Genomic DNA, 12,644 nt, shown 5'->3' with positions numbered 1-12,644 from the left:
TATAGCCTAAGCAATAAAACATCAAGAGGCAAAATCTTTAAAATAATCTACTGAAATATTTTCTAATAGACAAAAAGAAAATTCATTTAGTCATCTTTCACTTCTGTAATATTTCCAAAAATGTAAATAAACCTTCATATACCTATAATATTTCCCAAGATATTTAAACACTGGCCAGGAAACTCCTTTTCCTCCGTGTACACTATTTAACTTCATAGATTAAATAATGTAGGGTACTCATAATTGCCTCCCTAAAAGGAAATAAACTTGTTCTGGTAGTCTCTTTTAGAAGACCTATAGACAATCAAGGGTTTGTACATGCATCTCTATGCATGATCTAGTCCCCTCATTATACCACGTCTATGTCTAATCCCTTTAGTTGTTCTTTATTCAGGTATATGGATGTACAAATACCAAATACATTTTCTCCAGCATTTAGTAACAGGATAATCAAACATAAGAGGAAATGTTTAACAGGTATTATTTCACTTTCTTCAGTTTAATAAATAAATAAACCTCTCTCAGGAAGTGCATCTACAAAAATTGCTAAACAAGAAAAATTTCCTAAGATAAAAAAATCCATCAGATTAGACATAACCTATATTATCTAATTTCCCCTTTGGTACAGCTTTACTCTTAACAAATAGCAATGAAATGCTACCCTAAGAGAAGAGATGGTTTGTTTAATGGCATACCATGCTGGTTGAGGTAAGTAGGGGAAAAGTCATTTAGAAGCACCGTCTATACTAAGCAGGAATAGGCTGTGTATAATAGCCAAAGAACAACAAATGTTATAATTAATAACAAATGTTATTAATATTGTCTTGGATAGGGTGAAAAATGGGGTATGGAAGTCACAGGAAAATAAATGTTGCCCCACCCCAATTTTGTCTAGATCCATCCCTCCGTGAAACTGATAGTATCTTGAAATCTATCTGAAGATAATCCTAAATATAAGTTCAGTTATATTACCTAAAAGAAAGCAAAAAAACTTAAGGTTGGTAATATTTACCAGAGACACTTATATCTATCCATTCATCAGTTTTACTGAAGACTTTTTCATTTTCCTTGGGGGAATCAAATATATCCTGTGGTGGCACATTTTCATCTTTCTCTTCTTTGAGAGACATTTCCTCTGGAGTTATTCTAGTTCTGTTGGAGTCTTCTATATCTATAAAATCATCACTAAAGTCTTCACTTAAATCATTCTTATCAGAAGATGACAAAGATGACAAGGAAATGTCATCCACATCATCACTCAGGTATCTAATTTTAGCATCATGTTTCACAGTCTGGTTGTTTTTTGTTCTATAACTTTCATTTTCAATCAGTTCTTGGTCCTTATTAGTAGCTCTGTCCTTAGCCAAAACTGTAGCATCTTCCTCTACACATGTGTCAGCAGGTGAATTTTTATTTCCATCAACTGTGATAGTCCCAGAAAATGGAGATCGGCTAGATTTCAGTAGAGAGGGATGAACCATTCTATAACCTAAAGTAGAAGTTACACCGGGGCCATTTGGTAAAGCCAACTTCTTTCCACCAGCAGCATAAGGCCTATTAAATCCATACCCCAAACGTTCATTCCCATTGAGTACTTCCGACTGCCGGGAATTTCTTGTTAGCATACTCGACCGTAGAGGCACTCTAATGGATAGCTGTTGATTCTGATAAGGCTTTGTAAGATCCACAGCTCTATTAAAGGAATGTGATCTGGTTATAGATGAAGGTGGAAGGAATGAATTCTGAATGGAATGTGAAAAACTCTGTGACCTTACCATTTTTTCACAATTAACAGATTTACTACTGTCTGGGGATTGAGCTAAGCTTTCTCCAGAACTGCTTCTGGTGGCAGAGGAGTTTGCTCTAGGCCTTTGCATGCTACCAGCCGACCGGTTTCCATAAAATCCATTCAACTGTGATTTTGGAGTATTGACCGAAGAATATGAAGTCCTTCCTAATAATGTGCCTTTGGTGAATTTACCCAAATTTGATGGTCCAGAAAAAGACTTTTGGTTTAACTCCTCTGTAGATGACACAAACATAGTGGATGGCTTTGCTAACTTTGATGTAAATAAAGAAACACTTTTCAAACCTCCCTTCATCCCACTTTTATCAAACATTCCTTGAGTAGGAACATGTTTTCCAGGATCAATTATTTTATCATGTGAATTTTGAGTATTGTTAGGCTCTTCAGCACCTTGTGCACAAGGTTGATATTTATTTGCTTTTCTCCAATTAAATGAATGAGATGATGGACAATCAGAGCCATTATTTTTGATGTAACTTTTGACATTACTATTCTTGGAAGTTCCTAATAAATTAACAGGTGTCCCATTTGGCATCGGCTGCAGTGTACTTCTTACAGATTTTGTTCCATACTTTGGCAACTTGGAACCCAAAAACGTCTTGATTTGTGTTTTTTCTTCCATGAGCTATAAGGTGCATTTGTTCTTAAAAGCTGACAGAATCTGTGAAGAGAAAAAAGAAGTACATTAAACATTCCTAAATAAGGATAATTACATGAATTATTACATAATATGATACACTTTTATATGCAGAAAAGCCCAAAAGTTACTCATGATTCCTACAGAACTCCTGGCAAATATCGAATGCACTAATTAAATTAATAACTTTATGTTGGAAGAAAATAAAGAACATTTTTATAAACCTTTATAAACGTATGCTATGAATGACAGCAAAATTCAGAAATAATAAAATTAAACTACCAAATTTGACTATGTAAAAAATAATACTTTCAGAGTACTTCTTCCAATTTTCCAATTCAAGTAATTTTTTCATTTTGGGTAAAAGTCTCTCCTTTAAAAATAAGAACATATGGAAAACCACAGCCAGTGCACTCAGGCAAGAGAATGAAATAAAGGGCATTCAGAATGGAAAATAAGAAGTCAAACTATCTCTGTTTGCCAATGATATGATTATATATCTAGAAAATTCTACAAACTCCTCTAAAAGATTCCTAGATTTGATAAATCCAGTAAAGTCATAGGTTGCAAAATCAAAGTACATAAATCAGTAGCACATCAACAATGACTAAGCTGAGAATCAAGAACTCAATCCTTTTGCCCATAGCTGCAAAAAAATAAAATAAAATACCTAGGAGTACACTTAACCAAGGAAGTAAAAGATCTCTACAAGGAGAAATGCAAAACACTTCTGAAAGAAATCACAGACAATGCAAACGAACGGAAATACATCCCACACTCATGCATTAAAGGAATCCATATCATGAAAATGACCATGCTGCCCAAAGCAGTCTACAGATTCAATGCAATTTGTATCAAAATACCAATATCATTTTTCACAGAATTAGACAAAACAATCCTAAAATTCATATGGAATCAAAAAGCAATCTTAAACAAAAAACCAAATCTGGAGGCATCACATTACTCAACTTTGAATTATACTACAAGGCTACTATAGTAACAAAAACAGCATGGTACTAGTATAAAAGTACTTTCATAGAGCAAAGGAACAGAGTAGAGAACCCAGAAATAAAGCCAAATACAATCAACTGATCTTTGACAAAGCATATATAACGAAAATTGGGAAAAGAACACCTTATTCAATAAATGTTGTCAGGAAAACTGGATAGCCACATGTGGAAGAATGAAATTGGATCCCTATCTCTTACCATATACAAAAATCAACCCAAGACGGATTTAAGACTTAAATCTAAGGCATGAAACCATAAAAATGCTAGAAGAAAACCTAGGAAAAACTCTTATGGATATCGGTCTAGGCAAAGAATTTATGACTAAGACACCAAAAGCAAATGCAACAACAAAAAAAAATAAATGGGACCTAATTAACTAAAAAGCTTCTGCTCAGCAAAAAATAAACAGAGTAAACAGCCCACAGAATAGGAGAAAATATTTGCAAACTATTCATCTAACAAAAGATTAATATCCAGAATCTATAAGGAACTCCAACTAATCTGCAAGGAAAAAAATAATACCATCAAAAAGTGGACAAATGACATCAATAAACATTTTTCCAAAAGAAGGTATACAATGACCAAGAAACATGAAAAAAATGCTCAACATCACTAATCATCAGGGACACGCAAATTAAAACCACAATGAGGTATCACCTTATCCCAGCCAGAATGGCTATTAAAAAGTCAAAAAACAATAGATATTGGCATAGATGTGACCAAAAGGGAACATTTAGGTACTGCTAGTGGCAATGTAAATTAGTATCACCTCTATGGGAAACAGTATGGAGATTTATCAAAGAACTAAATCTACCATTTGATCCAGCAATCTCACCACTGGGTATCTACCCAAAGGAAAACTGTATAAACATTTTTAAAAAAATTTTTAAATACCTGCATATGTATGTTTATCACAGCAAAATTCACAAATTGCCAGATGTGGAACCAACCTAAGTACCCACCAACCAATGAGTGAATTAAGAAAATACACTATGGAATACTACTCAGCCATAAAAAAGAATGAAATAATATCTTCCGAAGCAATGTGGATGGAGATGGAGGCCATTATTCTGAAGTAATTCAGGAATGAAAAACCAAATACCATATATTCTTACTTATAATTGGGAACTAAGTTATGGGTGTGCAAAGGCATACAGAGAGGTAGAATGGATACTGGAGACTCAGAAGAGGGGATGATGTGAGAGATTTTTAAAAACTACACAATGTAGGCCGGGCGCGGTGGCTCAAGCCTGTAATCCCAGCACTTTGGGAGGCCGAGATGGGCGGATCACGAGGTCAGGAGATCGAGACCATCCTGGCTAACACGGTGAAACCCCGTCTCTACTAAAAAAAAAAATACAAAAAAAAACTAGCCGGGTGAGGTGGCGAGCGCCTGTAGTTCCAGCTACTCTGGAGGCTGAGGCAGGAGAATGGCGTGAACCCGGGAGGCGGAGCTTGCAGTGAGCTGAGATCTGGCCACTGCACTCCAGGCTGGGTGACAGAGCGAGACTCCGCCTCAGGAAAAAAAAAAAAAAAAAAACTACACAATGTAGTAGGGTACAATGTACACTATTCGGGTGGCATGTGCACTAAAATCTCAGACTTCACCACTACACAATTCATTCATACAGCCAAAAATCACCTGTTCCCTTAAAGCCCGTGAAATAAAAGGTAATTAAAGAATATATTTTTTAAAAAATACATGATTTTATAAAAGCTAGAAGACATTTGAAAAACCTTAATTAATAAAGCCATGAGAAGTATGTAGGTGAAGAATATAATGGCATCAAACAATTCTTTAGGCATTAAGGGTTGAGTAATAAGCTGTCATTTTAGACAACTATCTCCAAAGAATTTCCATCTGGTAACATAAATACAAATGACAGTGCCAGGGTGAGAAGTGTAAAGATTTAATAAAGATCTATTTTTTTATTTTATTTTATTTTATTTTATTTTATTTTATTTTATTATTTTATTTTATTTTATTTCAGAGACAGGATCTTGCTCTGTCACCCAGGCTGGAGTGCAGTGACATGAATGGCTCACTGCAGCCTCCCCCTCCCTGGCTCAAGTGATCCTTCCACCTTAGCCTCCCAAGTAGCTGGGACTAAAGGCACACAGCATCACACACAGCTAATTTTTAAAAAAAATTTTTTTGTAGAGACAGTTTCACTATATTCCCTAGGCTGGTCTCGAACTCCTACCCTCAAGTGATCCTCCCGCCTTGGCCTCAAGTGATCCTCCCACCTTGGCCTCCCGAAGTGCTGGGATCAGAGGCATAAGCCACCGTGCAAAGCTTGTATTTATTTTAAATATAACACAAAACTACAAAAATGGAAAGGTTCAATACACACAAAAGAGCATAAAACTAGAAACCACTAATGTCTTCTATTTGAGTAACTTTTTAATGAATCATGATATAATATGTGATGAGATTATAAAGATGAGCCAGAAATATTAAAATGTTTGTCCTATTAACAAATATATGGTCACAATATGTTCACTGTAATTATATAAGAATTCTGTAAAAACACTAACAAGCGAAAATGCAACTTTAAAAATGCCTTAGGGATACTGATTTTTTAATATAGTATATGACACTGTATTTTTTTTTTAAGAGACATGGTCTTGCTCTGTCACCCAGCTAGAGTGCAATGGTGCAATCACAGATCACCGCAGCCTCAAACTCCTGGGCTCAAGCGATCTTCCTACCTCAGCCTTCCAAGCAGCTAGGACTGACTATAGGTGCACACCACCATGGCCAGCTAATTTATTTTTACTTTTTATAGAGGTGGAGGCCTTGCTATATTGCCCAGGCTGGTCTGGGATTCCTGGGCTCAAGCAATCCTCCCACCTTGGCTTCTCAAAGTGTTGAGATTACAGGCATGAGCCACTGCGCCCAGCTAAATTTTTAAAATTTTTGTTGTAATTGTTGTTGAGATGGAGTCTCTCTCTGTCACCCAGGCTGGAATACAGTGGCATGATCTCGGCTCACTGCAACCTCCACCTAATGGGTTCATTATTGAAGAATGAACTGCTTCAGAATTGAAGCAGCAATTCTCCGGCTTCAGCCTCCCGAGTAGCTGGGATATAGATGCCTGCCATCACGCCAGGCTAATTTTTTCTATTTTTTAGTAGAGACAGGATTTCATCATGTTGGCCAGGCTGGTCTCAAACTCTTGACCTCAGGTGATCCACCCATCTCGGCCTCCCAGAATGCTGGGATTACAGGCACGAGCCACCGCATCAGACCAATTTTTTTTATTTTTAAAACAACTGATTCCAAGTCAACCCTGGCCTAAGAAGTAGAGTTCCTATCATACATGTTATTAATTATGTCAAAAGTAAATATTTAGAAAATCACACAAATGTTCAAGTATAGAATGGAAAAAGACTAAAGAACGTCCTGTTACCAACTAATAAAAGATATAAATATATAAATATATATATATTTGTGTACATGTGATTTTTTAGCGGAAAACCCACCAGCTACATAGTGTAATACAAAAAGCTATTTAAGCTAAGAACCTATAAACTTTAAAAAGTGGTGGACAGAAAAAAAATCTGTATGGTACAGTATGACTAGCCTGATTACTGCCTGGAAGCAGTAGTGAGAAAGAAATGTGAACTAAAAACTTGAAAAGTTTAAGAAATACCTCTAGTTTGGAAAGAAAAATTTGATTTGTCATGCCCTAGAAAAGTTGAGGAAAAATATCCTGAGCACAGAGGCTTCAAAACCTAGGCAGAGGCATCACCAGATCTGCCAACTTCTAAGGCCCTATACTGAGTTGAGGGAAGGATCTGAAGCCCATAGAAAGGTACTATACCCTCAGCAGTATGAAATAAGACTGGTATAGGACATTTAACACAATCTAAGGAGATCGGAAAGCATAGGGCCACAGAAGGGCAAAAGCAAAGTACTGACCTAGGTATCCAAATTAAGCCTGAGCAAGACAAAAAGAAATGGCCATACAATCATATAAACAGTTTCTTATAACACAGAACAACCTAATAAGAACATGCATCTAATGAAACAAAAGCCCAAAGATGAAAAGACAAAACAGGTAAAGTGGAAAAAAAAGGCTTCAGCGTTAAGGAAACCAATTAAGAAGAGCAATGAATTTGAAAAAAAAAAAAAAAAAAAAAAAGCAAGAAAAAGAACTAATAAAGACTTAAACAAATGGCAAGGAGAAAAATCTTAAGGTAACAAGAGCATATTAAGGAGGCTAAGTTGGGTGGATAACTTGAGACCAGGAGTGCAAGACCAGCCTGGACAACATGGCGAAACCTCATCTCTGCAAAAACTACAAGAATTAGCCAGCCATGGTGGTGCACACCTGTTGTCCCAGCTACTCAGGAGGCTAAAGTAGGAAAATCAACTGAGGCCACGAGGTCGAGACTGCAGTGAGCTGTGATCAAGCCACTGCACGCCAGCCTGGCTGAAAGAGTGAAGAGTGAGACCCTATATCAAAAAAAAAAAAAAGTATTGAGGAGAAAAAAAAGACAAAGATATCAAAAGAATTAGAAAGAAAATGTAGGACAAAGGCTGAACAGAAAGATAATTAGTATCTCTGAAGTAGAATAACTAACTAAATGGAAGATAAAAGGCAGGAGGACATAATAGAAAATATTCCTAAAATAAAGGTGAAAAAACTATATGGAAAGAAAGAAAAAATACACCAAATCACAGATGCAAATACATATCCTAGTTAAGTTAAAGAAATATCAAGGATAAAGAAATAATTCTCCAGAAATACAAGTAGAGAAAAAAATCACCTTTAAAAATTTTTTTAAACTTGGAATACACAAAGGAAATAACTGGATATCCTTCCAAAGAAATGCTGGAGCCTCTAGGGATAATTTAATCCTATAGGAATCACATTAATTTTACCTTTAAAATTTATTCTAAATTCACCACTTCCATTCCACAGTCTTAGTTCTTATGCTCATCATTTCTTCCTGTACTACTACCAAGGATTCCTATATTTATGTCAAGATTCCAACCTTACTTCTATTCAAACTGTCAGCAGTTATCTTCTTAAAGCACAGACCTGGATCACGTCATTCTACTGATTAAAAACCGTCTGTGAGACTAGGAACAACAAAATAAAACCCAAAACTCATTGTACAGGGAGCAAGCTACGCTATTTGGTTCTACCTTATCCTTGTTATATACTTAAGTCAAGATACGTTACTTGTCATTCCCCAAAATCCATCCTATATTTTCTATCTTCTATGACTTTGCTAAAGACCACTTGGAAGATTCTATCCTCAAAGTCCAAAATCACCATATCCACCAACATTTCCAGTTAAAATTAATCTTACATCACTCTCTATTCTCTTCACAGCAATAATATAGCTGAGTTTGTCTTCTAATTGTGTGTATGTCTATTTGACCCACAGGAAAGTAAACCTGCTGAGAACATAAACTAAGTCTTATATATTGTACTATGAGGTCAGTTACAGGAATACAAATTTAACAGATCCTAAACTTGTAAGTAAATGCATAATCTCTTAATGCAGATTAATTTAACAGTAAGGAAAGACTAAAAAAGAACTTTGTTTTGTGGACCTGTGATTGACTGGTAATAGCTCCCTTGGGCAATATGTTGAAAAAGATTCTGAGGCCAGGCACAGTGGCTCATGCCTGTAATCTCAACAGTTTGGGAAGCTGAGGCGAGGGGATCGCTTGAGCTCAGGAGTTGAAGACCATACTGAGCAACATAATGAGACCTCATCTCCACTAAAAATTTAACATTAAAATTTTTAAAAAACAAAAGGATGCTGAGGTCAAATCTAGCTTCAAATCTGAAGTAGTGACATGATCAAGCAGCAATGTTTGCCAGGAGCAGAGCAAGGGACAGTGGCAGTATCCATGCCAGACAACTGTCTTCTCATTTTTTGATAATGGTCTTTTCCACAAAACATCTACAACCACTTTTGGTATAAACATAAGAAAATTGGTATTGATATTACATATTAGGGTCATTTTGCAAATCAATAAATAACACATGTTAAAGACTAAAGAGCCTGTGAATCAGAAAGGCTTTAACATTTCCCTGCCCGTCACAAGTAGACCACAGAAAGAAAATCATACTCTTTCCCTTCTCTGTGTCTCTATTTTCCTGCCTAAGATGAGGGTAATACATGTTACCTCCCACGAGCATCTTCGGTATTAATCACTCAGAGGCACAAGATGAGCCCGAAAGACATACACACTGTTACTAGTGTTTGTGGTTCCACCATTTGTGGGAGAAAAGAATAATGTTAGAACCTGATTGTGCTATTCTCTATAAAGAATATTGATTTCTAAATGTACAAATAATTGCAACACAAATGACATCAATCATCTTGAACTTTGGTCTCAAGATAAACTAGTCTGACAGCTCCACTATGAAGTTTACGTTATGAATATTATCACTTCATTTGTTGATGAGATACCTTCTGTCTTTAAATGTTCAAGAAAATTTCTCTTATATTTGCTAATAATTTTGAAATAAAATAAAATAGACATTGTGAGTCTGCTTCATTTTGGTAGCCAAGCTGTCTTTGATGCACTTTACCTAATCTGTAATCTGTTAGGTGTCTAAAAAATCCATTCATTAACAATTTGAAAAAATATATGTTGCCTACATCATCTAATGATATAATCTTCTCTGAGACACTTTAATACCATCTGTGAGCTTTAATTTAATAGTGAACTAGACTAATATCTGGAATAGTGCTTGAAAATGTCAGATTTTTTTTAGTTTCTTTAAGAATAATTTTTTAAAGTATAGCACATTTACAGTATTGGTATTTCATATTTTAAAATTTTTTTTTCAGGCCAGGTGGCCTAAAAAATTAGGCTTACACCTGTAATCCCAGCACTCTGGGCAGCCGAAGCAGGCAGATCACCTGAGGTCAGGAGTCTAAGCCCAGCCTAGCCAATATGGTGAAACCCTGTCTCTGCCAAAAATACAAAACTTAGCCAGGTGTGGTGGCGCACACCTGTAATCCAAGCTACTCAGGAGGCTGAGGCACAAGAATCATTTGAACCCAGGAGGCAGAGGTTGCAGTGAGCCAAGATCGCACCACTGCACTCCAGCCTGAACAAAAGAGCGAGACTCCATCTCAAAAAAAAAAAAATTTTTTTTCAAAAATACTTATAAATGCCTTTTTTTAAAACCATAAAACAAGTTTCTCACTTTTAAAAGGAATCCAAAACTGAATAAGGGAAAAGCAGCAGCAAATATGATTAAGCACTTACATGATAGGTACCATTGCTTACCACTTCATCCTTTTTGTTTAATCTTTATAACATTATAGGGTAGTAGATATCTTCCCATCTTAAATAGCTAAAACCAAGATTCAGAGAGGCTAATATACTTGTCCCAAAGTCACAAATTCATAAACTGTCAAAGAGGATTCTGGTTCAAGTTTACCTGATTCCAGGGCCAATGAAAACTGCCTTCATGACAAAGAAATGAAATGCAGTCAGTGGGTCACACAATGATGTTACAGTCAGTGATTTACAACGATGGTCCCAAGAGATTATAGTGGAGCTGAAAAATTCCTATAGCCTAGTGACATGGTAGCCATTGTAACATTGTAATGCAATTAAATTTTTACATATTTATTGTATCCTGTTTGTATAGTGTTTATGAAGTCTATACTAGTGTGCAATGATGTCTTAGGCCTTCACATTCACTCACCACTCACTCACCAACTCATCCAGAGCAACTTTCAGTTCTGCAAGCTCCATTCAAGTGCCCTATACAGGTATACCACCATTTTTTCTCTTTTATATAGTATTTTTATTGTACCTTTTCTATGTTTAGATAACTTTAGATAAACAATTCCTTACCATTGTGTTATAACTGCCTACAGCATATATATATATATACAATATATACAGTAATATGCTGCACAAGTTTGTAGCCTACGAGCAAGATAGTATACCATATAGCCTTGGTGTATAGTAGGCTATACCATCTGTGTCTGTGTAAGTATACTCTCTGATGTTCGCAGAACAACAATGGCCTAACAAGGCATTTCTCAGAACAGATCCCCTTCGTTAAGCGATGCATGCCTGTATTCTGAGAAGCTTACTGTCAGCAAGGGACAAGAATGAAGGGAGGGACTGAATGGCTAATGTCAGAGGAGAAGCATAAAGACGGCAAAGGACCTAGGTTTTAATTACAGAAATTTAGCAGAACAGTTAAGAGCTGTCACTTTTTCAAACTCCTTTCATATCCATTACCTCATCATCTGAGGAACCACCCACTCACTGTCTTTTTCTAGTTTTTCAAATAGTTTTTTAGAAGGTATGAACTGTCTGCGTTTTAGGGGTTTAAACAGACATAAACTCACTACTAAGTACAAGAGCAATTAACTGAACAACAGTACTGATGACTACACACGTATAAGCAGTTACTTCTGAAATTGGCTTTCACATTCAGACAACTAGATCAGAATTTAAAGTGATTTTTTTTAACCTTGTGTTACTCAACTACTTCTTTCATATCCCCTTTTCCCATTTTTTCCTGGCTATCATCTGTGGCATAAGCTGACTCAAAGGCTTGATTATAGCAATTAAATAAGCGGCCAGGCATGGTGGCTCATGCCTGTAATCCGAGCACTTTGGGAGGCCAAGGCAGGAGGATCACCTGAGGTCAGGAGTTTGAGACCAGCCTGGCCAACATGGTAAAACCCCATCTCCACTAAAAATAAAAAACAAAAAAAATAAAAAAATTAGCTGGGCATGGGTGAGACCAGCCTGGCCAACATGGTAAAACCCCATCTCCACTAAAAATAAAAAACAAAAAAAATAAAAAAATTAGCTGGGCATGGTGGCAGGTGCCTGTAATCCTAGCTACTTGCGAGGCTGAGGCTAGAGCATCACTTGAACCCTAGAGACAGAGAGTTGCAGTGACCGAAGATTGCGCCATTGCACTTCAGCCTAGGTGACAAGAGTGAAACTCCATCTCTAAAATAAAATAAAATAAAATAAAATACCAATTAGATAAGCAAAAATGACAACTTTAGCCAAAGTAAAGGTTTAAAACAGTGCACTTACTTTCAGATTCTTCAAGACTTTAAAGAGGACATGTCATGCTCAACACAAAGGCTCTTTATTGTATCAACATGACCTTTCTGTGCTCCAGCTACAACTTCATTTTCACTCACATAAATGGAGTTCAAAGTAACT

General features: G+C 36.2%; 1 protein-coding gene across 7 annotated transcripts in view; it reads right to left on the bottom strand.

The window, feature by feature from the left end:
• CCSER2 (coiled-coil serine rich protein 2) overlaps positions 1-12,644 on the bottom strand; it is a 190,956-nt gene that overhangs the window by 144,737 nt on the left and 33,575 nt on the right. For all 7 annotated transcript variants that reach the window (XM_033209862.1, XM_033209858.1, XM_033209859.1 and 4 more), the window contains one exon: positions 1,013-2,468. In XM_033209862.1, the coding sequence (XP_033065753.1) occupies positions 1,013-2,429 (1,417 nt within the window). In that variant the 5' untranslated portion in view covers positions 2,430-2,468. The remainder of the gene's footprint in view (positions 1-1,012; positions 2,469-12,644) is intronic.

This window comes from Trachypithecus francoisi, unplaced genomic scaffold (assembly GCF_009764315.1).
Source record: "Trachypithecus francoisi isolate TF-2019V2 unplaced genomic scaffold, Tfra_2.0 Lachesis_group9, whole genome shotgun sequence".
Lineage (NCBI taxonomy): Eukaryota > Metazoa > Chordata > Mammalia > Primates > Cercopithecidae > Trachypithecus > Trachypithecus francoisi.
Note: the sequence above shows the minus strand (reverse complement) of the source record. Positions and strands in the feature narration are given on the sequence as shown.